The sequence below is a fragment of the Argentina anserina genome, chromosome 5, assembly GCF_933775445.1.
Source record: "Argentina anserina chromosome 5, drPotAnse1.1, whole genome shotgun sequence".
Lineage (NCBI taxonomy): Eukaryota > Viridiplantae > Streptophyta > Magnoliopsida > Rosales > Rosaceae > Argentina > Argentina anserina.
The window spans coordinates 9,535,831-9,562,054 of NC_065876.1; the positions used below are offsets into that span (position 1 = coordinate 9,535,831).

Sequence of the window (26,224 nt, forward strand, 5' to 3'; positions counted from 1 at the left end):
TTTTCAAGCATGAAAAGAATGGGTTCTGCTTTTTGTATGTGGTCATTCTGCGTTCTACTTGGAATGACTACTTGGCTCCTGTATAAAGTATATGGGAAATGAAGAAAAATTACGAGTCAATTAGATTTTATGTAGTAATCATGAGAAAAACCAGAATCGTTGGGATATTATATTTCTAGTGAGTACCTAACCAAAGTGGGAGGTCTGCTTCAAGTTAGTGAGAAATGACCTAAGCTGGATCTAAACAACGAGAGTCGAGCCTCATACTTTTGCTTGACATATCATCACTTATCTGTATTTTCTACTACTAAACTCTAATGTAGATAAGAGGGTTTAAAGCATTTTCTGATTTAGTTTGATTTAATCCTTCTGATCATGAAAGGCATAATTATAATCGACAGATTCGACCATATACCAGTACTTTATTATTTGGTTCTCATCTCGCTAATTGTAGCTGGTATTCATCAGACCATATAACAGTACAAGATGGAAATCATACTAATTACTTGGACCATTTAACAGGATTTTACACTCGATTACTTCTTCACAAGATGCATATATATTCAGTGGTGGATTCTGGATAGTCATATTGGGGATGTTTGAAGTTCTAATTTATAAACCGAATAAGAAGCAAATAGTGAGAATCTCGACGGTGCTTGAAAACCATGAAGTAATTTTTTTCGAACGCTCCGTTTGGGCTGAAGTTCTGATATTATATGAATAAACCTTGAACCGATGGAGTGGATGGACAAAAAACTTACTTTTTCTCTGTTCTCTTCCTTGACTCTTCAAGAAAGTAAAAAAAAAACTAAAATCAACTCAATTCAAACTCAAAATTAGAAGAACCAAAATAATTAAACGAAGTAAAACTAAACTCAAATTTCAATTTCATCACTTCATTCACTTGAGATTGCCAAACAGAGAAACAGATTCCACAAATCCCCAATTTGATATAGGAAGCAAGCCCAATAGCGCCGCACAGCCACACTTGAATCGTCGACGAACGACGGTGGTATTGTGGTGGAGCATGGAGCTAAGGCCCAAGACCCCAAGTGGAATTAGTCAATCTAATTTAGGGATTTGGTTTAAGAATTAAGGGCAGTCTCTGAGGTCGGGGAAGAAGACGAAGAGAAAATAGAATTTGATTAATGTATATTGTCTGCACGTGTGAAAAAGTTAAGTGCGAGTGATGAAATTAGTGTGAGTGAGTGAGTGTAGAGGATGTTTCCACTTAAAAAATATATATGTATATTACTTGCATTTTTTGTTTGTTTTGTGATTAGTTGGGGATGGTTGAGCACTTGAGCATCCCTCGTTATAAAGAGGATCCGCCTGTGTATATATTGGCCAAATCTCAATTAGTTTGTTCAAATTAATGTAATTTTAGTACATAGACTAGGTACTTTCCGGTGCAAACTTTAAGGGGTTAGGTACATTTACTCCATTACAGTACATATAAAAAAAAATGGTGAGCCTAAATTCCTTGCAATCAAACAGAGTTCAAGAAAGTCAAAGAACAGTATAGATGACTAAACGGAAAGTAATTCAAGTATCTCAAGTGCAGAGTAGGCAATGACCACTTTCACTTTATTATATCTCCAAAGGAAAGTTTAAATCCTTCTTAATTCTCTCTATAAAACTCTCATACCCCCTCCTTGAAATCCCATACTTCATCTCCTATAACCTTAGCAAACATGGCAAGACTTGGCTTTATTTCCTTGCTAGTTCTCTTTCATGTTGTTTACCTGGTTGGTAAAGCAGACTCACACCCACCTAGACACTCTACTTCCACTAATTTCATCAAAGCTTCATGCAGAGCAACCCAATATCCAGCTCTGTGTGTTCAATGCCTTGCAGGTTATGCACGCTCTATTCGACAGAGTGAAAGACAGCTAGCTCAGACTGCTCTGGCAGTGAGCTTATCCCGGGTGCGAAAAGCTGAATCCTTTGTGGTGAAGTTGACTAAGGTTAGGGGGATCAAGCCTAGGGAGTACAGAGCTGTGAAGGACTGCATAGAGAACATGGGAGATGGCGTGGACCGGCTTGGCCAGTCGATGAGGGAGCTTGGACATATGGGACGAGCCTTTGGTCAGGAGTTCATGTGGCACATGAGCAATGTGCAGACTTGGGTTAGTGCTGCACTCACTGATGAGACCACTTGTCTTGATGGTTTTTCAGGTCGTGTTATGAACGGGAACATCAAGGTTGCTATAATAAGAAGGATCAATAATGTCGCTCAGGTAACTAGCAACGCGCTCGCTCTGGTTAATCGCTTTGCTGCTAAACATCGGGCGGCTGCAGCTGCCAATGAGCCCCAGATCTAGCACTCACTTGGTTATATGTAAAGGTGACTTGGTATTGGTAAGGTTTGTGACTTTGTGCCTGGCCTAGTTTTTGTTTAGAGGGTATTATTGTTCATGCTGGTTGATGTGCAAGACAACAAGCTTTAAGTTTTGTACCAGTTAAGCTTTTGTTTGACTGTAATATACTAGTTTTGTTTGTGAAGAACATGCATATATCCTCCCATCTAGACTAATTGTCTGAAGTGGTTTCAACATTTCCTATCAAATGATTTCGACACTCAGACACGATCTCAACATTTCCTATCAAAGCCCAACTGTCTATTTTTATACACTTTTGAAATATGAATGATTCATAACCTTCCAACATGTTTTCTATTCAATTTGAAATGAACAGCTACCACATTGTTTTGTATTTTTGTTTTTTTTTTCGAACCCGGTTCTGTTATATAGCACTTCGAAAATTCGACATAAATGGATAATGGTCACATGATTGATTCACAGTCAATATATATATATATATATATATATATGTGTGTGTGTGTATCCTCAAGAAGAACAAATGTTTGGAAGATTATTTGCATTAAATTGTCCATTAATCTGAATGGTTGCTATATTGCACCAGATGCCTAACAAGTCCTCCCTCTTCCTGAGATCTGTACTTTTCTAGTGTTACAAAAGTCTTCTGGACTCTGAACTGAAGACTTCGTAAGAGCTAATGTTTTCTAAAGAGAACACTGATTTAGTCACTTCACAGTAGATGGTCACATCCCAATTATTATATATGTTCATTTTATCTCATGAGCATTCACTCATTTAGCTTTCCGGAAGCCAGTTTTAGTCAAGATTCAAAATCTCCCTGATATTTCTGATATATTCTTAAATATTTTATTAAAAAAAACGATATATCTTAGGGGTAAATACTTTTTTTCCCATATCTGTGATAATATAAAATATCTCATATATTTACAATATATTCGATATATCTTCTATATTTTGGATAAATATCTGAAAAAATTTATTTAAATTTTTTTATCTCAACTTGAGGATGTCTCAGACTCTCATAGAAGAGTTTTTTTATTAACTAATCACCTCGAGCCTCGAGAGATATCAAAAAGAATAATATAAAAGTAGTCCTCAATCGGCTAATTTTAATTTTTCGTAAAAGAAATCTGAATGAGAAATAAAGGTTCAAGTCTTAACTCTCAAGACTCAATATATATATCAGTGACAAATGCTCTTCTTGACCTCGATGATGAAAATGACAACCCTCCTCCACACGACGTAGAAAAGGCAAGTGATTTTGGAATTGATGTAAACAATGTATTATCTGATTGAGTTAGAGACTTGGAAAATGATTCAAATATGCTAGTGTGTGAGCCGGCGTAGCAACTCCAGATAGTTCAGATAATGGTGGTGGTGGTCATGGTAATGGTAGTGGTGGAAGAACAATCTTATGTAGACAGAGGATTTGAGCAATTTACTTGTGAAAATAATTTTGATCATGCTATCCAAGATGAGGATCATGGATCTAGATCAGGTGATCATGGTGCGTAAGAACAAGAAGAGTCATTGATGATCAAAGTATTCCATATGATGTTACTTTAGTTACCTTAAGTTTTTTGATTCTATATTGATAGAGCACAGAGTATAGTGAGACATCAAACGAATCACATGAAGTAAAACTATCAATCTGGTTATCATATTTACGATTACGGTCAGTTTAGATAAGTATATGATCAATCATCAAGTTAGATTTATCCTTACTATCCCCTTCTCGGAGAAACTGTCGGCATCTCGAAAGAGATATATGTCTATCATTTTAACCATTACATTTTGTACTATATGACTCGTATGTCTTAAGCAAAGTATTACAGTTTTATTGACAAACGTGCGTCTTTTCAAACACTTAGAGTTTTTTTCTGGTACTAGATAAAATTAATAATTGTATATGTTTGTATGTAATTTAATAATAAATAAATAGTTTTGAAACATGAACGATATATTTTTTCCAATATCCCTAATATATCTTCGATATATCCGATATCTCATTTAAAAAAAACGATATATCTACTGATATCGATATTTTGAACCATGGTTCTAACATCTTCGTATACAACATAAACTCATCCCAGAAAACAGGCAGACAGTTTTGCCGCGAAAAAATCGCGCTACATGAACTAAGAATATATGGTTAAAGCGATGTCATTATCGATGTGATTACCCCTTTTTTTATCGACGTCTTCAACGTGATCCATTTTCATTGCTCTAGTTCGATCTGGACTTACTTTACATCTGAGATTTGAGACGACCAAATCTAGAGTTAGTTGATTTCCTTCGTCAGGAAAGCAAATAAGAATCTAAAGATGATGCAGAGAAATATATAATTCAAGAGGGGACTTATCTCTTAATTTAGGTTTTTTTGTTTTTACATGGGATGGGACATCTAAGGCATCTCCGGCCGAAGAGCCAAATTTGCCATATCAGCTCCACGGCTACTTTTGGCTAAAGTCTCCTGACTCCAACCGGTTAGTCACACACTTGTAATTTAACTAATCTAGCTTCATGTCAAATTTGACTCAAGTCACCGAATGAGTCAAATTTCTTTTAGACCTACCCAGACCAAATTCGTCTTCCACTCTGAGAACTACTCTGACTAGACTCATTGAAACAAAAACAAAAAAAACCAAAATACTCGATCATGGAATTTTCCAAGACCAATAAATGTCCTATATGCTTTTGCTCATCCTTCATCAATTTCCAAAAGGAACACTCTGCCCCAATTGAGCCACTTCAAGCTTTTGTTTCCCATTTATGTACTCAAATCACCTCCAAAGTTTGGGTTTTGAGTTTCAACAAAACACCCACATCAAAACAATACAAGATGCAAATATTAAATTTTCATTTAGATTTGGGCATAAAGATTAACATCATAAACTTACCCATCCATGGGTAAAACGGCCATGATGATGATCCAAAACCACTCACCCCTTGAACAATCGCAGGCAATATCTCTCAAATACCCAACATGATTTTTCTATCGGTATTGATTTTAAGAGTTGATAATGAAACCAGAAGAATAGATAGAGGAGAGATGCAAGTCATGTAACCGAAAAAGAAGAAGACGGATATTATTGAGATAGGGAAGAGAGTGAGTGAGTGATAATTGTTGTTTTCTTTTTAAATGAAATAATAATAATATAAAAATTCCAAATTTGACTTTTCGATTGGAACAAACTTATGTTAAAAATGGCTCTTCCACCTCATATATCAAATTTTGAGTTTGGCAAAAATTTAGCTAGTTGATTGGAGATGCTCTTATAAGCTTATTTTGGAAACATCGAAACATTATGCAATCAGCAAAATTGCTTCTCACTGCTTGAAATAGAATTAGACTAGATCATGTTTAAACAAATGAGTCATTATTCACATCTTATCAAGCCTAGTCATTGATCATGGAAATGAGATGAAGCACATGGAAGATTGCAAAGTTGATTAATTAGTTTATTTACCACATCAAAATGGTGGGGAGGCAGTTGCATGCATGAAGGGGTGAATGCAGTGTTCTAAATATTAGATATATCGGTGATATTTAGAAAACGATACGATATCGCTCATATCGGTTGAATATATCGGTCAACGGTCAAATATCGGTCAAACTCCGATATATCAGTCAAACTTTGATATTTGTTTTCAATTTTTTTTAATTTTTTAATTTTTCTTTCCTCACTTTTTTGAAAAAACTGATTTTTTTCTTCATTTATATATATATATATTAAATTTATATATATATATTTTAAATATATATGATGAATTTCAAACCTAAATAATCATTCTTAAATAACTATTTTTATTATTAGATACCGTTCGTGTACTTTAATTGTCACAAAATCAAATATTTATTTTCTTTAGTTTACTTATTACCTTTTTTTTAGTTTATTTGGTACATATTGAAATATAATTTTATAAATTTTATTGTAAATATGCAAATCCGATAAAATCGATATATATCGATATATCCCCAATATATCGTTTTACCGCTCGACCGATACGATACCGATAAACGATATTTAGACCATTAGGTGAATGATTAAGGGGCATAGTGAATCCTCGTGTCCCCATAAAAGTGATTTGTGGACCATGGGATAGTGAAGCACAAGCTCAACCTGCATAGAAAAGTTAACTGGGAGTAGACAAATGCCATGGAGCTCTCTGTTTTTTTTTTGGTCTGAAAAATGCCATGTAGCTCACATGTGGCATGGAGAATAATTTAAATATAGGATGTGAACGAAAATTCTTGTACGATGCGTCTGTTTATGTTTGCTCCGTTATACATTTCAAGCATGCTTTCCTGATTTTAAACAAGTACCATACCAAATAAGAATTTAAGCTAGTCACATAATTGCATGATTAGGACCAATGGTCTAAATAACGGTTATCGGCATCGTATCGGTTTTGTAAAATAAGGATATAACGGGGATATATCGAGATATATCAGATTGTATCGGATTTATCATTTTTGCTAATTTTTATTAAATTTAATATATTTATAAACATACATATCAAAATATACTAAATAAACTTGAGAAATTAAAACTTATAGAAGTAAATGTACTAAATAAACTTCATAAAAAAATATTTCATTGTTTTGATAATTAAAATACATAAATAGTATTAATTAATAAAAATAGAGGTGATCATTCATCATAAACTCTCTCGTCATCGAATGCTGTCGACGAAACTTTCATGTTATTTAAATTATTTTTTCAAAACAACGTGGTTTAAAAAAACGAAAAAAAAACACCGATATATCGTCATTTGACTTGATTTTTCGGGTTGACCAATATAATAGACCGATAAGCAACTTATCGTATCGTTTTCTTAATATCAGGGATATATCGGGGATATACCGAGAATATATCGGGATATTTAGAACATTGATTAGGACCTTATGCAGCCTCATTTGCCTCTTATTATTTAATAATTTCAATTTAAGATATTTGATCAGAACCTTCCGCTACCTTTCTTTCTTCCAATCCTTGCAATGTTTCAAACAAATTTTGTATATAGCAGGACTCTTTAATCAGATAAGAGAAGCAAGTTTAATCTGAATGAAGGGATTTAGGACCGAGTAAAACTAGAAGCGATTGCATTGTACAGCTGGGGACGTAACAACTAAACCTCATGAAAAGTACTTTCATATGTAGTTATGTACAGTTCTCAACTACTACATCCTGAATAACTACGTACATGAGCTTCGTTTAAACATAAATCCTGATGGCTGCCAATATAGCAGTTACTAGCTGATAAGTTAACACAAACATATTTAAGCAGGAACAGAAAACTGAGATTCACGAAATCAAAATAAAGCGTCTGTGAGTTCTGTCTTGTGAAGTCACTTTGCATAATGATGAGGAAAAGGATATAGATCGATGGAAATTTTAGTATTAAACTTGTATCTATTGTCCTAATCCGGTAGTAAGATCAAGGTGATATATCTTCCTTAACTAAAAACAGAAGTAATGAACCCTGGCCAGTAACTGAGCAAATAATTTGGACTTAATATATAAATTACATGAGTTGAAGATTAAGTAATTGATCAAATAATTTCTAAGCAATTGGAGTTGAATGAGAAATGTATATTCAACAATAACTTGTAATTATATAAAAAAGATATTCATTAAGAATTCAATTAGATTTATAATATGATTATCATGTTCAATAAGAAAACAAATTAGAATTCAATTAAGACTCTTTAATGGGTAAAACACTAATTGAATCACTATATATATATGAGCTATTGGTCCATGCCTCTCATTACAACAACAATACAACTACCTATCTCATTGAGGTTTGTGAACGTATTAGAGAGCAGAAGATCAAGGTTCAACTGATGGCCATCTCTATCAATACTGCATGTATATTTCTGATTTTTGTTTAAATTCTAATTGGTTAAATGTGTTTGCAGCTTGAATAATACAGCTTCAGTTTTCAATTTATTGTTTCTTCTTTAACAATATACTAAACCAACAATTTATGTTGTGAGAATAACTTATTTGTCTTTATTAAAAGAGCCAAGGATTGAATGATTGATCCCCCATTTTCTTTGAGGTGATTGGAATAAAGGGTATTTGGGAAAACAAAAACCAAATCAGTGCTGCTGTGGATCAGAACGCCAAGGAATTTTAAGCATATCCAGTCTCCTTCTTTCACTACCAAGACCCTAGTTACGGTCAATACCAGATGAAAGAATGCTGTTGTCTAATCAGAATGTCACCAAGTTTCTGCATACGTCTTACAGCAGGTAATACCTACTTACCTAGTTATAATTTCTGCAGCAAATATTCCGAGTAGTGCTCAATCTAAACCCAGATCGATAGATCTTGTCACATAGTTTCAGCGGTGCAACTGAAGAACTTGTGACCAAAAGGATGATTGTTCTCATTAATATTGAAATAAACACACAACACACAAGTTTTCATTTTAATCAATCCAAGCTCAAATAGAAACACACGACATCAATCAATATAAAATAGGTCCGGGATTTTAGATTCGAGAACCGTTTAGAACCGTCGAAATTATCTATTCGATTCGATTCCAAAAATAAATAAATTACAAACTCTAGAGGAATTGCATTGAAACAATCGATTCGATTAGACTTCGGTTCTTATTTTTGAAAATGATTTTGGAGCTGTTAAAACCGTGTCTTCACAACTATATAAAAAAAACCCCCTAAAAGAAACATGTTTTATCACCACCTCCCTCATCACTTTCTTTTCTTTACTTCTTAGACTCTTACTAACCACTATATAAATTTTAAAAAAACCATATTCGCTTTGACTTACGCTCTCACTTCCTCTTTATTCTCTTACTTCCTAAAATTCAAATTGTCCTAGTTTTGTATTCTCTCTCTCTCAATTCTTTTTGAAATATTAATTGAGTATGTTAATTGTGATCATTAGGTAATTGTATTAGAGAGGTTGTTATTACATTCTGTATTTGTATTTTGAAGTTGATATTTTTATATAATTATTAGTTAAGGCTTGGAGGTAAAATTATATTACAGTAAACTTTTAGAACCGTAAAAACTCAAAAACCGACTTGATATTTACGATTCCGGTTTCTTCTGGTTCCAAAAATAATTAATGTTAAATCCAGACTGTTTTTCTTTTTTCGATTCCGGTTTTAATTTTGTAAAATGATCATTATTTTAAAATTGGTCCCAAACTTAGTATAAAATATTTAAAATCAAGATACAATTTAAGAGGCAAGTCGTGAACTGTCACTTTAGTCTTCAATTAGTTACGTACACGATTTCATTATGCTTAGTAATGTATGATTACACTTTAACAGGACCAGCCATGCATCTGGGAAATAATATAATAAATTACGCATCGCTCAATCCAAAGTTGTTGCTTTTATTCATGATGTTACATTTTTTAAAGTATCCTCCAATATTGTTCAATTTTGGAGGCACACTTGGATGATTGATTTAACAACTCGGTGATTGATTTGAGATCGATTTATGATTTATGAGTGTGGCGGGAACCACTTAGCTAGTTATATATATATGAGGCATCCTTTCCTTTACAAATTCATCCATCTTACATAAGGAAGAAATAAAGTAGTCTTCTAGAGACGAGAGAGAGAGAGAGAGAGAGAGAGAGAGAGATGGAATGCCATCCTATGCTAGCTCTATCTATTATGTTGCTTCTTAACCACATCAACCCCTGCGCAGCCGCCGCAGCACCTTCTAGCAAAGCAAACACTCAGTACATAAAGACATCATGCAGCATGACGCTATATCCGGCACTGTGCTACACCTCCCTCTCAATCTATGCTGAGAAAATCAAAACCAGTCCGAAAGTGCTAGCACATACCGCCCTCAATGTGAGCCTTGCAGCCACCAAAGCAACTTCCGTGGTAATAAACAGGTGTTCAAGACTTCATGGACTGAAGGCTATAGAGGCTGCAGCTACACTCGACTGTGTTGAGGAGGTTAGTGATGCTTTGGACGAGCTGCGAGAATCCATAGATGAATTTGGACATGCAGTTAAAGGTTCGAGAAATTTCCCGCTTCAAATTAGTGATGTTCAAACATGGGTCAGTGCTGCATTAACTGATGAGGACACCTGCATGGATGGTTTTGATAAATTGAATGGGAAGGTGGAGACTGTTATCCGGAAGGAAATACTGAAGATTTCGCGTCTGACGAGCAATGCCTTGGCACTCATCAACAACTATGCCTCGAACTAAAGCTGCATTCCTCTAGCTAGGGGTGAAAATTTGTATACTACCTACAGTATTACACAAGAATTATAGACCAGTATCCATACATGTTCTATTATTAGTTTCCAAACGGGAGACTTGTTCATGTGTAAAAAAGTCTGATGGACAAGAATATTATTTTGAAAAAAAATGCTAGAACTGTTAAGAGGTATAGGAATGAATCATATGGAGTGGTTTCTATAGCACCGTAAGTATATGCAGCAAGCATGGTCTTCAAAACACTAAATATATATTTTTGTGGTTTAAAGCCTTATGGACTATAGCATTAATACAGTACCTTATGAAATAAATTGTGTATGCTAATCATCTGTCTTTTGAACAATTTGATATTTCACGTCCCCTTCAAGATTCTTTAGGCAAAACTATAGAATAGGAAGCATTATTGTGAATGTGGCGGTTTCTTTTCTTACAGTACTTACAAGCCGCCCGACGGCGCTTATTTTATTATTTCTCGTACAGTCCAAATTCCAACCTGCCGGCGGCCACCAGAGGCTTGCAGTAGCGAGTGCCCGATAATCCGTTGAAGTTCATCAACATGAAAATAAATAATATTTATAAGTGAAGATATGTTTTCCTGAACAAGATGAATAATTTCTATTGCTTATGTTACCAACGAAGCTTCTATTATAAGTTTCCTTGCCAACATTCGATTGATTCACAATGACTGAGGAGTGGTATATCCTGGAATAATAAAAGGGTCTATGAGTTTGAGATAACCTTGGTCAGGGTGCTCTGCAGAGATGCAACAGAATCTATAGCAGATTTTGTGAGCCAGCTGATCCCTACTTTAAGCCTATGCTCATCAGTTGGTAATCTAATCAAGTAGGCTAATTTCCTCGCAGTGTGACCCAAAGGACCATCTAACGTTAATCCCTCGATGAAACTTGGAGAAATGGCAGCATCATTTCTCCCCAAAACAATCATTTCGCCTAAATTCTGAAACCTGAAAGGCAAAAGTGGGCGGTTGTTTATTGCAGCCCACAAATTCCAACCAGCAAAATCTGCTTGCTGAAAAGCGACCTGTGCAGTTGCAGGAAGTAGCCTTCCATTCGATTCTCTTAGAGCAGAAGAATCACCAACTGCAAATATGCGAGGGTGACCATTAACACGAAGAGTTTCATCTGTTTCTGCTTGGCCCCTGCCATTTAAGGGAAGCGCACCACGCCTGTTACCAGGTTCCAGATGAGGAAGAAGGGATTTAGACCCAACAGTCCATAAGACAAGATCTGCTTCAACAGTTTGACTCTGTAATCCTTTTTCAGTAGGTTGCAGTTCCAATATATATTTCCCAATATCATGTTTTTCTGAAGCTTCCGTATCAACTACTTGGCGAATACAACGAACAAAGTAACCCAACAGGAGTTCAACTTTCCTCGACGAGAGAACTTTAGATGCAGCTTCCCTATTTCCAGGGGGGGCATTGGGGCAGATTGTGTTTTCTACATTAATCGCTTGCACTAAACCTCTGTCCTGCAGTCTCTCCGATACGGTAGCAGCTAACTCAACTCCCGCGTAACCACAACCAACCACCACCACACGTATCAGAGATTCCTTGCTGAACTTTCTTCTCTCCAGTTTTGTTAGCCTAAGATCAACCTTGCGAGCATCCTCCATACTGACAAATGGCAATGCATACTCCAATGCTCCTGGTACAACATCAAGCTTAGCTTCAGCACCCAGAGAAAGAACCAGCCAGTCATATTCAATAAGAAGACCACTCTCAAGAAGGACACTTCCTCCAGCACTTGATTTTGCAGGTCCATTCATTACCAAATGATCAGAGGGGTACAAGAGTTTGACCTTGTCTTGTAAAAACAGCACACTTGTATTTGCCAGCAGATCTGAGAAGCGAGGGGCTATCTCCCACGCATCAACTTCACCGGAAAGAAGCTCATACAACATTGGCTTAAAAACAAAGTGTTCAGACTGGTCAACAAGGAGCACCTGAGGTTTCTTGTCATCAGGCCACACCAATGATTCCAGTCTTAGAGCAGTAAATAGACCTCCAAACCCACCACCTAGTATACACACCCTTGGTTTCTTCTCATCCGGCCAAGAATAATACCGAGGGGCACTTTCAGCTTCAGACATCTCCGCGACACCTCCATTCCCCACAGATGCACTTGAAGCAACAACAAACTGATAGCTTTTCCTTTGTGAACTAGCAAATAGTGATATCTTAGACCCGCGTCCTCTCGAGAAATCAGGAAATAATCTGCCCTGGTGCTTTGCCTCACAATTGAGCCTTAGAAGTGTTGCTGACGCAGCAAGTGCAGTTGATGACATGATTTACAGTTTAATCTGTCATACATTAACCAACGTATTACATTTCTCAGATTATCAGAGAAAAATCATCCTATGATCCCACCTTATCATACCAATGACACCATATATGAACAAATGCAATATAGGGAGCACATTGTCATTATTCTTTTGAAACAAAAACAGCAGAACAAGACAAATATTTTAATCAATATCTTAAGTTATCAAATTGGTCCTAATCATAAGAAAGGGCAACACTCTCGAATCCACTGTTATTCAATTCCGAAAATAGAGGAAGCATTCTAAGCAGAATAGCAAGAAATCAGTACCAGTGCTCTGAGGACCAAATGCAAAGATAATAACACCACAAAAAAAAAAACTAATTGTATTCAAAGCTGAAACATTTGCACAAGTAACCATCAACTTAGCAACCACAGAAAGTTCACCGGAAACCGGTGAATCTCTCAACTCTAAAACTCTACCCTGGAAACAGCAAAGTCCTACACAAAAGTTACAAGTAAATAAAGAAAACTAGCAGATACCTTTTGTGCGTAATGGGCAAACTCATCAGAGGCTGAAGGACTGTAGAGTGTAGAGGAGGATGTGAGGGAACCCCGAACTCCAGAAGTTTCAACTTTGTAGAACGAGGAAGGGGAGTACTTGCCAATACGGGGAAGAAAGTGAGTTGTTTTTGTTCCACTTTTGGTGAGTTTGGTCTGGAGAAGGTGGGCTGGGCTTCAGCGAGGAATGAAATGGGCTCTGCAGGAAGTTGGATCCAAAAATGAAGACATGTATCGATTTAAACTTCTTGTTCATGGATATGAATTCTGACATATGTGGCAGCTTCACAGCCTTGATTCGCTTGAGAGTCCTCTGATAAACTCATCTATTTCATTGAAGAGGATAAAAATTCGTTTACAATCACTTGTACAGTCTTTTCTTTCATCACATCGTAGGTCATGGGGAGTGGGTAAAATAGAAAGATAAAAACAACTGAACAAGAAGCACACCTTTGGGTCTTTGCAAACCACAATTTCTTTGCCTCTAAAGTTAGAAGCTCTTATATAGAGTAAATTTACCGAAACTAGTATCACCGATCTTTCTAAACTTACCCACATTTTTATCTGTATTGGCTGTGATACAAGTTAAGTGTGTCTTCACTTCAATAACCAATAATCTCCAAGTCACGTACACTTTCGTCACTCATTTGAGTCATTTCCCATTTTTGGATGAATTCCACAAACTACATGTTGGAAATGGATCTATTTTTTTCTTTTACTTTATTTTTTCAAATTTCCAGTTTTGGAGTACAAATCCCATATCTTGATGTCCAGAATCACCCAAAGAAGAGAAAAGAGCAAAAAAAGAGAGGAAGGTTTGGAGGAGCAAAACAAAGCTCAACCAGTTGGTTTTTCGTTATCCCCAAAACCCCACGCCACCATTTCGGGTCGTATCAGATAATAAAAGCGCCAAAACCCCCCACAACTCTCTCTCTCTCTCTCTCTCTCTCTCTCTCTCTCTCTCAAACACCGAGTGAGGGATAAGGCAAAAAGATGGCAACAGAGTCAGTTAGAGCAGTTCGGAGTTTCAGCTTCAATGGGTCTCAGACTAGAAGACCAACCATCCCTCTCTCCCCGCCACCTCGCTTTCTGGGTCTTCGTCCTCCTCGTTCTTCCTCTCCTTCTTCTTCTTCCTCTACCACTTCCTCTTCGCTTTCCCAGTTCTTCGGGAACCTGCGTCTCACCTCCAACTACTCAAAGACCTCTACTTTGCGCCGTAGAAACCTCTCTGTTCTCGCCATGGCTGCCGATGGTATGCTTCTAGTTCATAACCCACTTCTACTTTCTTGTTCAAGTTTCAATCTTTAAGCGTTTTTGGGCCTGCCCAGATTGTTGAATTGGATAAATTGTTACTTTTACTGAGTTTAAATGATTGGTTTAATGTTTATAACCTCGAGACCTGTGCTTTTGTTAGGGTATAGTATAGTTTATAGTTCACATAGCTTCTTCACTATATATCAGTGAAACTTCTCTCTCGATTATGATAAGCCTAGCTTACTGTGTTGATTATCTGTTGTTATCTTTTGAGGTGTTTATGCAGGGAATTGTATATCAATGTCACTTATAAGTTATAATGGATGTGATTGAGTTGGCCTTGACATGCTACATAGGAACACAATAGTAATGCTCTTTTGTCTGTCCATGGTCAACGTATGTACGAGTTGTGTGCTATAATGATCTATTTGTTGAAATTTTCTCAGCTGAATTTATGATTTTTCCTAGAAGTCCTGTACCTTTTTTTATTTTATAGTTTCGTGTATCAGTTGGTAAGTGATGTTTGTACAGAGATTAGTGTATCAGTTCGTGTATCAGCTGATTTATATTTTTCTTTATACAGATGGAAAGCGTGTGGTACCATTGGAAGATTATCGGAATATTGGAATTATGGCTCACATAGATGCAGGGAAGACTACTACAACTGAAAGGATTTTGTACTATACTGGAAGAAACTATAAAATTGGGGAGGTGCACGAAGGAACAGCTACTATGGACTGGATGGAGCAGGAACAAGAAAGAGGCATTACTATCACTTCTGCTGCAACTACAACGTTTTGGGACAAACACAGAATTAACATTATTGATACTCCTGGTCATGTGGATTTCACCCTTGAAGTGGAGCGAGCCCTCAGGGTACTTGATGGTGCAATATGCTTGTTTGACAGTGTTGCTGGTGTGGAACCTCAGTCTGAAACTGTTTGGAGGCAAGCTGATAAATATGGTGTTCCCAGGATTTGCTTTGTCAACAAAATGGACCGTCTCGGGGCAAACTTTTTCCGCACAAGGGACATGATAGTGTCAAACTTGGGTGCCAAACCACTTGTACTGCAAATTCCAGTAGGTGCAGAAGATAATTTTAAGGGAGTTATTGATCTTGTGAAAATGAGAGCTATACTTTGGTCAGGAGAAGAATTGGGTGCGAAATTCACATATGAGGATATTCCATCTGATCTACAGGAGTTGGCTGATGAATACAGGTCAATGATGATTGATACCATAGTTGAGTTGGATGATGAAGCTATGGAGGCCTATCTAGAAGGAGTTGAACCTGATGAAGCTACCGTTAAGAAATTGATTAGGAAGGGAACCGTCTCAGCCAGTTTTGTGCCAGTACTTTGTGGGTCAGCTTTTAAAAATAAGGGGGTTCAACCATTGCTTGATGCTGTTGTGGATTATTTACCTTCACCACTTGATGTGCCACCAATGCAGGGAACTGATGCAGATAACCCAGAAATTACAATTGAGAGGGCTGCAAGTGATGATGAACCATTTGCTGGGCTGGCATTCAAGATCATGAGTGATCCATTTGTGGGATCCCTTACATTTGTGAGAATCTATGCTGGAAAGCTAACTGCTGGATCATATGTGCTGAATGCAAACAAGGGGAAAAAGGAGAGGATTGGTAGACTTCTTGAAATGCACGCAAACAGTAGGGAAGATGTTAAGGTTGCTTTAGCCGGTGATATTGTTGCGCTTGCAGGTCTAAAAGATACTGTTACTGGTGAAACTTTGAGTGACCCTGACCATCCTATTGTGCTTGAGCGTATGGAATTCCCTGATCCTGTGATTAAGGTGGCAATTGAACCCAAAACTAAAGCTGATATTGATAAGATGGCAGCTGGTTTAATTAAGCTTGCTCAGGAAGACCCTTCATTCCACTTCTCCAGAGATGAAGAGGTTAATCAGACAGTGATCGAAGGAATGGGCGAATTGCATCTTGAGATTATTGTTGATCGCCTCAAGAGGGAATTCAAGGTATACATCTGTTACTCCATGTTGCTGATTGTCAATTTCATATATGACTATTTTCCAGTAAAAAGGTTTGGTTATATTTTTATTTGTTTTGTTGTGTTCTGTACCTCTGATGACTTCTTGTTTTTGTATATATCCACTCATCAACATTATGCATCTTTTGCTAATGATTAAGCACGTGCATAGTACAGGTTTAAGCATTTATAGTTTGCACAGAGCCAGAGTAGTGATTCCCTAGTTCATCTTACATACTACACTCTTTCTTGTTGGTACGATGAAATCTTGTCTTAATATGTAACCTGTTAGGGTAATCAGTGATTGTGATTATTTATCTGCCATGACAAGATATCATGTGGCAAGGGTGTAACACACTAACACTGCTTGACAATCACTATAGTCTTTAGGGTGGGGTTGATATTTTATTAGTATCATTTGTTGCTTTCACTCGCAGCCTATCGATTTAAGGAAACCCCTCATAACTGGGGTCATTTTCTCTATGCAGGTTGAGGCTAATGTTGGAGCACCCCAGGTTAACTACCGCGAAAGCATTTCTAAAGTCGCAGAAGTAAAATATGTGCACAAGAAACAATCCGGAGGACAAGGTCAATTCGCAGATATCACTGTCCGATTTGAACCCATGGAGCCTGGTAATGGATACGAATTCAAGAGTGAAATCAAGGGAGGTGCAGTGCCCAGAGAGTACATTCCCGGGGTGATGAAAGGACTAGAGGAGTGTATGAGTAACGGAGTGCTTGCTGGCTTTCCTGTGGTTGACGTGCGTGCTGTGCTAACCGATGGTTCGTACCACGATGTCGACTCGAGTGTTTTGGCATTCCAATTGGCAGCTAGAGGAGCTTTCCGAGAGGGTATGAGAAAAGCCGCCCCAAAAATGCTTGAACCCATAATGAAAGTTGAAGTAGTAACACCTGAAGAACATCTGGGAGATGTAATTGGTGACCTTAACTCCAGGAGAGGCCAAATCAACAGCTTTAGTGACAAACCTGGTGGTCTCAAGGTTTGTATTCATAACCATGACTGCTAGAAAACCCCAAAATCTCAAGTTCAATAATGCAGTTCTTATTCCTTCTGGTTTCGAATTTACCAACAGTTATACTTTTGATTAAATGCAGGTGGTTGATTCTCTGGTTCCTCTTGCGGAGATGTTCCAATATGTTAGCACACTCAGGGGCATGACAAAAGGTCGTGCCTCCTACACAATGCAATTAGCCAAGTTTGACGTTGTTCCACAGCACATTCAGAACCAACTTGCTGCTAAGGAGGAAGAAGTTGCTGCTTAATTTTGTTTCAATGTACCATAGTTATTATTATCCTGTATTCAGGGTCCAAGAAAATGAGGATGTTTTTTTCTCTTTTTTGCTCCTGTACTGAAAGACACATTAAGTCATACCAATTTGCCCTCAAATGTTGGTCTTCTGCTGTACTCAGTATAGTACAACAGTCCAAGACTCCAAGTGAAGGCTTCTCAAACTCAACACATTAAGAACACAACTTACCAGGCTGCAAAATAAAATGTGTCGAGAGAGAGAGAGAGAAGGAACATCCACACACAAATGAAAACAATACATCTCAAAACTTTCCAGAGTCAGAAGTCTGAACTAATTACTCGAATGAACATAGGGAAATACAAAAGAATCAGAAACGCTTTTCTGTATGTATCATTCGAATCTTGTCATCAAGCTCACTTAATCTGAACGATTCCAGCATTGACCAGTTTCTGGATTTTGGCCATCACCATTGGGTTCCTGGAGTGTTCCTGAGCAGCTTTGGGATTTTCCTGGAAATCAACCAACACCTGCCAACATCCCAGAAAAATGTTTAGCACCACATAAGGAATAAAAACAGAACACAGGATCTAGTTAACATGAACAGGAGCCGAGTTTCACACTGGAGAAAGGAAAAGGAACTACAATCTCAAGAAATATGATTTACCTGTCGCATAACAGGATCTGAGAGGATATTCTGAACTTCTGGGTCCTGCATTCCCTTAGCCTGCACAAAGGAAACTGACTCAGTACCCCATCCAAACTTCCAAAAGACCAATCAATAATAAAAAAATGTTCAGAAGCTTACTTGTCTCTCCTTCAATTCATCTGCACTCAGGTCCCCGCGGCTAGCTTTGTTCATCTGTTCTACACATCTGCCAAAAAGGAAGTATTAAGTGTGATTAACATAGTCTCAACCATTGTCTACACTAAAATACCAATCACAAACTATTATCCATGTTACATACTTCCTCACACCATCAACCAAATCCGGGTTGCCAGGATCATGCTTCAAACCTTCTTGATATGTTTCCAAAGCTTTTTCGTATTCTCTCATGAAATACTGGACCGCACCCTTTCTAGTATAACCCTTTGAAAAGGTTGGGTCAAGTTCAATGCACTTCTCGGCGTCCTTCAATCCCTCGGGCATTGCCCCCAACTTTGTATAGCAAGCAGCTCTATTGCTATATGCCTACATATATAAGCACATTTGAGTCAATCCACAGCACCATGCCACATAGTGAGTTTAATATATGGAACTGGGGATTTTCTCACCTTTGGATCCTTTGGATTCCTTCTCAATGCTTCAGTGTAATGCCTGATTGCCTCTGGGTACTTCTGCTGCTTGAAGAAGTCATTGCCTGCACATCAATCCAATATTTTGTCATTTACATAACACAGTACATCAGGAAAACATAAATGGCTGTACACTGGCAAAACAACCTGTGCCACAGAAACCATATACCCATAAAATCAAGATCATAGTAAGAGGCATACCTTTCTCTCGCTCCTCATCTGCTAGCTTTGGATCAAAATACTCTTGTTGCTCTAGGTCCTTCTTAGCTTTCTCAGCATCATTCAATTTCTTAAGGGTGTCAGGATTACGATGCTCTGTAAGAGCTTTTTGGAACACCTCAATAGCAGGTTCATAGTCTTTGGAGGTTTTTGCTGTTTTCACTATAGCAGTTCCCTTCCTAGTCAAAGCTTTTGCTACCATCTTAAAGTCCGCCCTTACCTCTCTTCCTCTTTCGACAGCCTTGTCACAGTCTTTAATGCAATCATCATACTGCGAAAAAAAACAATGATAATCGGTTCAGAAACTATAAAACACCAGGTCATGTGATGATCATAACAATATTAACCCTCGCATGAATAATACAACAATTTAAGGAAAAATGTATAGGACAGAACAAAACAGAACCAGGCACAAACATCTCAGTGTACAATAAGAAAACAATAGCATATTTTACAAAAGAGATAAAAGATCAGCTCAGGAACCAATGTATGAGGGATTGAGGGTTCACTGCTCAGCAGCCAGTAGCCCCCTAAAGCTACAAAAAGAGCCTCCTTCACACTTTTCTTTGTCACCAACTTAAAAAGTTATAGAGATGAAACCAGCTACGACGATTTACTCTATGACCTATGTAAAAACACTCAACCGTCCCATAATAAAGATCCACTACAGAATTAGTGATTTGATTATAGTAGCATACTTCTCTACAAATCTATGCCTATGATAGAGAGTGACGGTGTTACAAAATGAATCCCAATTCCAAGATTAACTACCACATTCAATATTCAAAGAAATATAACCAAGTAATGTACTTTATTAAGGATCTCCAATAATGTGATTAACTGTTATCCCATTATGTTTCTAACACGCAGCAAATTCCAAGTTGGGCTCTAAATCACCGAGATCATAAACATTATCATGCATACATCAAAGAACAGAACTTTAAACTACGCAATACACTAATTACATATCCAGCTCTACGCAAACTAAACCAATCACAGAAACAAGAACAATATGTAATCCATACCTTGCCCATTTCCAAGTAAGTCGCAGCTCGATTCAACAAGAACGAAATGTCTTCATCATCAATCTCCATCGCCTTTGTATAATGCTGAATGGCAGTGTCGAAATCCTTCTTCTTATAAGCCGCATTGCCGGCCTCCTTCTCCTTCAAAGCCTCGGCCTTCCTCTTCTTGGCCTCCTTCTCCTCCTCCGGCTCCGGCTCCGGCTTCTTCACCTCCTTCCTCTGCGGCGCCGGCTGCTCGGCAGACCTCGCCCTCTCCGCAGGAAAATCAGGCATATCGTCGTCGCCCTCCGCCGCGCCGCCGCCCTGGAGCTTCACGTTGAGCAAAACCCCAAGGGCCTGCATAACCCTCTGGTCCTTCAAATACAGATTGAGATTGCTAGGGTTCCTCTGAATCTCCTGCATCATGTTAACGAAGTCCGGCTGCTGCATAAAGGCCCGGGTACTCGGGTCGGCGGTGAGCTTGGCCCACATCTGAGGCCCGGAGAAAGCATCGCCGAAGGGATTCGACGGCGGCGGGGGGCGGGAGGCGCGTGCGGCACGCGCGGCCGCGGACTGGCTCTCGGCGAGGCCGTCTTTGAGCGCGGCGTTGTTGGGATCAATCTCGAGGCCTTTTTTGTAGGCGGAGACGGCGTCGTCGAAGTGGCCGAGGCCGTGGTGGGCGGCGCCGAGGCGGCTGTAGCCTTTGGGCCAGTCGGGCTTGAGGTCGACGGTCTTCTTGGCGTCGGAGAGGGCGTCGGAGTAGTTGTTGAGGCTGGCGTAGGAGGCGGATCGGTTGGAGTAGAGGACGTGGTTGGTGGGGGCGAGGGCGATGGCGTCGGTGAAGTGGGAGATGGCGGCGGAGTACTCGCCGGAGGAGAAGGCGGCGTTGCCCTTGGCTTTGGCTTCGTCGGCCATGAGTGGTTGTTTTTTTTTGGGGGAAAAGGGTTTTGCGATTGGGGGAGTGTTGGTTTAATTTTGGAGGGGAGAGAGAGAGATTTATAAAGGATAGAAATGGGTTTTTAAGGGGCACCAGAGACTTCTAGGGGGGTTTTTGGGGTTCGAGAACCTTCTGCTGCTTACGCTTTGGTGCTAGAAACTGGTCCTTTTGGGTGAAAATGTACGAGATTCCACGAACCAATCGAGGTCTTTGAGCTCGGTATGTTCAATAATGTTTCCTTTTTCTTATGAAATAAATCGAACTTAATCGTACAACTCTATTCGATATGCAAAGTAACTTATTTCAGTTTTCTAAATATGTATATTGATTCAGTTATTCGAGCGTTCAGTTTTCTCTAACTAATTGAATAGTTTTATGATAACGAGATATCTCATTTTATAAGTGACGATTTTGTTCTTAATAGAGTTTGTCTTGAATTCTTGATTGATATTTTTTATTTTTTGAGGATGCTTTTGATAAGACTTGGGAGATAAGTTTTATGCAATTTGATCGAGCATACATATACAGTATCACGTACTGCCTTGGTATTATTGTTCTTGGGGCAACGCACTATACATGGAGCAAATACTATGATTAGGTAAATCAGATGCAGCTTTCTCGATCGCGAGTTGTGAGAATTATGTTGGAAACTATGAGTACCATCGCTACACCTTTGCCTCGGCCGGCCCCCGACTTCCTCTTCGTTTGTTTATGTAGGATATCATGATGCAATCAATCAAGTGTTATCCTTCTGATCGAAACACACGGCTACTTGTTTTAAGCGTCTGGATGGAGTCAATAGACAAGCTCTACGCATCTAGAGCCCTGCCCCGGAAATTGAGAGGTTGCATGATAACCAACATATAACAGACCTTGCTCACCCAGTTGTACAAGCTGGGGATTGATGATGAGTTATAGCTAATACTCTCGCTACGCTTACTTGGTACTATTTTGATAGAGGTAAGACCGTGTAGTTAGTCTACATGAATGTTCATCTGCAGTAGCGGATCCATGATTACATTATTAGGAATATTTAAACTTACATATAAAAAAATTAGTGGAGAATTATAACGGTGCGAAATTTTTTTATTAATTGAAATTAAAATTGATATATTTAGTTGATGAACGTAATGAGTCTTACTCTTTTAATGCATATATACAAATAACATAAACTTACTATTTAAATATTGTTTAAATATTCATATAACACATCGTAATCTAGAATTATTTACAAGAGCATTCTATTAACGATTCAAAATGTTATGAAATGACCAATAGAAACTAAATTAAACATCGCGGTTGATCAATAAAGTTTAAGAAAGATAAGAAATAAATATAATTCAGATCTGGACTTGTAGATGTACTGGACATTTCTTTGAAACCATGAATTTTTTTTTCTTTTTTCTTTTTTCTTTTCGAACACTTCAGTTTGGACTCAAATTTGTCATTTAGCTTAATAAACACCTATAACCATTGAAAAAATATATTCATTTTTATTAGAAGAAAAACGTATATAGTTAAAATCTAACACAAATACACAATTGAATAAATAAGTAACGTACTAGTTAACTTTCTAAAAGAAGAGATATTTGACTGAATACAAGTTATTGAGGAAGAAGAGTAAAATTTGGAAATGAAACAAATGAGTAGAATTGTTATTTGATAATGCTTAGTTAAGGAGAATTCCAAAAATAAAAGATTAAAAAAAAAATTCTTGTCTTGGGATGCTTGAGTCACCTCAAGCTATATAGTGAATCCGTCCCTGGACTCATCTGGACTATGAGATATTGGGATTTCATTGTGCGTCATGCGCTTTGCAGTTTTATTAATACTCCTCATTTGTCACAGCCCATTTCGCTTGTTAACGTTTTATTGCATGCTATTGTAAGACTTGGTGGGGTTGAGCTCCTACACTAGGCAATGAACGTACGTGATGCTCAACCATACTTTCCATTTATGGACTGAGCTAAGTCAGTTGAGGACCGGACGCAGATACTTGGGTATTGGCATTGTCCTATTGTACATCGCCTCTACCATAGATATATATGATTGATGGTTAAGTTCGTGTTGTTCAGTTTTCGTATATAAAAAAAATGTTGTTCAGTTTCCTTTTCTTTTGAAATTGTGAATGTGATATTATTTTGTTGGAAAACTTTGTAAATTGCTATTATGCACATGTTTGAGCAACTCCCGTTAGTATGAGCGGAATTCGAACTTTAGTACGGGAATACTAATCTCTTACCAACTTGACCACCGTTGTGGTTGAAAATAAAAAGTTAAAAATAAAAACGTTTTTACCACAACCAACACGGCGCGGCTTGTCCTTGTTCTTCCTCAGCCCACTTTCAAGTGTTGAACACTAATCAGATCTCTCTGTTACTCTTTTCTCTCCGTCGCTCTCACTGTTGATGGTTCTCACACCGCAAACCCGTCTCCACTGACCAATTTCACGGCGTCTCCACTGAAACTTAACACCCACCGTAATCTGTCGACGCTTGTGGATGTAAGGTTCCGGTTCATTTCAGTTTTGAGCAGATGAAAACTATGGGTCATCTCAATTTATGTAATTTTATCCTTGGTTTTTGAAGTCATGTTTGATTGTTGTGGTTGTATTGAACTAAGAAAACAAAAACAAGCATGCCCACAAAAATGCCATGCTTGCTGGGTGAGTGGTTTCCTAGGAGAAGTATGTGCAGGTGAGATTTCTTGGATGCTTCCATGGATTCGTTATTTTACCCATTTCTGTGATCAATTTTGAGGAAGATTAGGTAATGTGTTTTGAGGGAATGGCTTAGTTAGGTATGTGAATGAGAACTTTTAGTTGCCTAATTATGATCAGTTCAATCAGTCGACATCTGTTAAAGTAATTGTCTGTGTTTATTACTGATTCCGCACAGTTGCTCTTCTTAAATATTCTGTCTGAATTTAGTGTGTGATATAGGTAGTGAAGAAGGGGGCTACTGAGATGTACATATACCCTGCAGATTGCACCATTGAGATGCCAGGGGAAATGTTAAGGCATGAAATGATTATGGAGGGGTATCAGTTGTCGTTAGCCACGGGGACTTAAATCTGAATGAGGATAGGATTGAGGATACATGTATGTGAATGAAATCAGTAGATGTTTGTTGTAGGGATGATTCAGGATTATGTTTAATTTTAATCTTTCATGTTATAACAGCTCTATTGCCTAACCAAGTCTCTACTAGGTTGTAATAATGATTAAACAGCCTATATTTTTGGAAAGTTGACAAGCATGTATAAAAGAGTGATTCAAACTGATATGGAAGCGTCTACTTATGGTCTGGTAGACTTATATGAAATAAACTTTTCTACTATGTATTTTGGAATGAATAGAGCTAATGCCTTTATAGATAGCTGGTGGTTAAACTTATTTAAAATGTGTTATCTTTTCTTCAGTTTAGTGATCATTTGATTAGGATCTTCGATACGTTCTCTGTGATCTTGAGTTCTAGTTGTGATTTAAATATTGGTTTGGATCATAATCGTGCTTCTTATTCGTTTCAGGTGTCAAATCCTCTGCTTTAAATCCTAAGTCATCTGAATGAAGTGTTGCACAGTTTGAGAGTATTAGCGTAGTCAAACCTCAGTTTGTACTTATGAATAAAGCTTCAGCATCCAGTAGTTTAATGGCAGCTTTCTCGCATTGTGTGCAGCAAGTTCGCAATTATGATTATCATCACTATCTTTGCCTCCTTGAACTCCCTCATAACATGCGGAAGGCTGCGTTTGCAGTCCGTGCCTTGAATGTTGAAACAGCTCGTGCAATGGATGTTGCTTCTGATCCCCGGATTGGTCTTATGCGTCTTGTCTGGTGGCAAGAAGCCATAGACAAAATCTACGCCAACAAGTCAATTGAGCACCCAACAGCACAAGCCCTCTTGGCAGTTGTACACGAGAACAAAATTAGCAAGGCCTGGTTGAAACGGTCTGTTGAAGCTCGCATCAATGATGCAAGAAAGGAGATTGGTGACGCCCCAGAAAAAATTGAAGACTTGGAAAAGTATGCTGAAGACACCATGTCAACTAATCTTTACATGACGCTACAAGCTGGCGGTATCAGGTCCACTGCAGCCGATCATGCAGCATCACATATTGGTAAAGCAAGTGGGCTACTTCTGCTAATTAAGTCACTTCCATACCATGCTAATCGCAACCGTCACTTCTCTTATATACCAACTGAAGTGGCAGCCAAGCATGGGTTGTTGGTAAAACATGGGAACCAAGCAGAGATTCATTTAGACTCTCGTGAGGGCTTAAGTGAAGCAGTTTTTGAGATGGCATCAGTGGCTAATGACCATTTGCAGATGGCTCGTGAATTAGCTGGTACAGTACCTGCAGAGGCGCGTCCAGTGCTGCTGCCAGCGGTGCCTGCCCAAGTTCTACTGGATTCCCTGAGGCGGGTGAATTTTGATGTGTTTGACTCAAGGTTAGCACGTGGTATCCTAGGTGTGCCCCCTTTGTTGTATCAGTTGAAATTAAAGTGGCATTCATGGAGAGGAAAATACTGAGAAATTTGATTTTATAGTTTTTACAAAATGATGTTCCATTTTGCATTCTAGAGTACAAATCCGGAGTTGTTTTTGAGGATATGTTTTCACAAGATGCTTTTTTTCCTGTCTTTGAGAAACTTTTTAAATAAATGGGGCTTGGGGCTTTGAGAATAGCACTTAGCTCTTGCAACTTGAAACTCCTGCCCGGTTCTTTCTTTTCCTTGTTCATTTTGTTGGTCTGTATTTTCTGTTGAACGATCCAGGTTCTGTATGAAAGTTACGAATTCCCACAAGTATTTGTTAGGACTGTG

At 38.1% G+C, this 26,224-nt stretch overlaps 6 protein-coding genes across 8 annotated transcripts; 4 read left to right on the forward strand and 2 right to left on the reverse strand.

The window, feature by feature from the left end:
- Positions 1 to 1,655: 1,655 nt before the first annotated feature.
- LOC126794953 (21 kDa protein) lies at positions 1,656 to 2,417 on the forward strand. The gene has a single exon (XM_050521750.1). The coding sequence runs from the start codon at positions 1,695 to 1,697 to the stop codon at positions 2,322 to 2,324; it is 630 nt and encodes a 209-aa protein (XP_050377707.1). The 5' UTR covers positions 1,656 to 1,694; the 3' UTR covers positions 2,325 to 2,417.
- Positions 2,418 to 9,924: 7,507 nt separating this feature from the next.
- Positions 9,925 to 10,854, forward strand: LOC126795181 (21 kDa protein). Its single transcript, XM_050522021.1, has one exon. It carries the CDS (start codon positions 9,972 to 9,974, stop codon positions 10,554 to 10,556), a length of 585 nt encoding a protein of 194 aa, XP_050377978.1. The 5' UTR covers positions 9,925 to 9,971; the 3' UTR covers positions 10,557 to 10,854.
- Positions 10,855 to 11,004: 150 nt separating this feature from the next.
- LOC126794709 (alternative NAD(P)H-ubiquinone oxidoreductase C1, chloroplastic/mitochondrial) lies at positions 11,005 to 12,889 on the reverse strand. The gene has a single exon (XM_050521478.1). The coding sequence runs from the start codon at positions 12,873 to 12,875 to the stop codon at positions 11,289 to 11,291; it is 1,587 nt and encodes a 528-aa protein (XP_050377435.1). The 5' UTR covers positions 12,876 to 12,889; the 3' UTR covers positions 11,005 to 11,288.
- A 1,325-nt stretch (positions 12,890 to 14,214) lies between these two features.
- On the forward strand, positions 14,215 to 18,121 carry LOC126793394 (elongation factor G-1, chloroplastic). Its single transcript, XM_050519903.1, has 4 exons — positions 14,215 to 14,663; positions 15,249 to 16,663; positions 17,163 to 17,675; positions 17,791 to 18,121. The coding sequence occupies exons 1-4, from the start codon at positions 14,405 to 14,407 to the stop codon at positions 17,956 to 17,958; spliced, it is 2,355 nt and encodes a 784-aa protein (XP_050375860.1). The 5' UTR covers positions 14,215 to 14,404; the 3' UTR covers positions 17,959 to 18,121.
- A 99-nt stretch (positions 18,122 to 18,220) lies between these two features.
- On the reverse strand, positions 18,221 to 21,447 carry LOC126793395 (hsp70-Hsp90 organizing protein 2). The gene is made up of 7 exons (XM_050519905.1): positions 20,484 to 21,447; positions 19,441 to 19,729; positions 19,219 to 19,304; positions 18,912 to 19,135; positions 18,752 to 18,818; positions 18,611 to 18,670; positions 18,221 to 18,473 (listed from the first exon to the last, which is right to left on the reverse strand). The coding sequence occupies exons 1-7, from the start codon at positions 21,375 to 21,377 to the stop codon at positions 18,360 to 18,362; spliced, it is 1,734 nt and encodes a 577-aa protein (XP_050375862.1). The 5' UTR covers positions 21,378 to 21,447; the 3' UTR covers positions 18,221 to 18,359.
- Positions 21,448 to 23,761: 2,314 nt separating this feature from the next.
- LOC126793738 (uncharacterized) lies at positions 23,762 to 26,207 on the forward strand. Of its 3 annotated transcripts, XM_050520350.1 has the most exons (3): positions 23,783 to 23,902; positions 24,341 to 24,499; positions 24,928 to 26,207. In XM_050520350.1, the coding sequence occupies exon 3, from the start codon at positions 25,020 to 25,022 to the stop codon at positions 25,929 to 25,931; it is 912 nt and encodes a 303-aa protein (XP_050376307.1). In that variant the 5' UTR covers positions 23,783 to 23,902; positions 24,341 to 24,499; positions 24,928 to 25,019; the 3' UTR covers positions 25,932 to 26,207. The 3 variants fall into 3 exon arrangements, with proteins under 3 accessions (XP_050376306.1, XP_050376307.1, XP_050376308.1); XM_050520349.1 differs by lacking the exon at positions 24,341 to 24,499 and having other exon boundaries at positions 23,762 to 23,902; XM_050520351.1 differs by lacking the exons at positions 23,783 to 23,902; positions 24,341 to 24,499 and adding an exon at positions 23,925 to 24,095.
- Positions 26,208 to 26,224: the final 17 nt, after the last annotated feature.

Coding starts and splice junctions, on each gene's coding strand:
- LOC126793738 (XM_050520349.1), top strand. CDS start 25,020: ATGAATAAAGCTTCAGCATCCAGTAGTTTAATGGCAGCTTTCTCGCAT.
- LOC126794953 (XM_050521750.1), top strand. CDS start 1,695: ATGGCAAGACTTGGCTTTATTTCCTTGCTAGTTCTCTTTCATGTTGTT.
- LOC126793395 (XM_050519905.1), bottom strand. CDS start 21,377: ATGGCCGACGAAGCCAAAGCCAAGGGCAACGCCGCCTTCTCCTCCGGC. Junction 19,730..20,483: donor CTTACTTGGAAATGGGCAAG/GTATGGATTACA, acceptor TTTTTTTCGCAG/TATGATGATTGCATTAAAGA. Junction 18,474..18,610: donor CAGATCCTGTTATGCGACAG/GTAAATCATATT, acceptor GGATGTTGGCAG/GTGTTGGTTGATTTCCAGGA.
- LOC126794709 (XM_050521478.1), bottom strand. CDS start 12,875: ATGTCATCAACTGCACTTGCTGCGTCAGCAACACTTCTAAGGCTCAAT.
- LOC126793394 (XM_050519903.1), top strand. CDS start 14,405: ATGGCAACAGAGTCAGTTAGAGCAGTTCGGAGTTTCAGCTTCAATGGG. Junction 14,664..15,248: donor TCTCGCCATGGCTGCCGATG/GTATGCTTCTAG, acceptor TTCTTTATACAG/ATGGAAAGCGTGTGGTACCA. Junction 16,664..17,162: donor GCCTCAAGAGGGAATTCAAG/GTATACATCTGT, acceptor TTCTCTATGCAG/GTTGAGGCTAATGTTGGAGC.
- LOC126795181 (XM_050522021.1), top strand. CDS start 9,972: ATGGAATGCCATCCTATGCTAGCTCTATCTATTATGTTGCTTCTTAAC.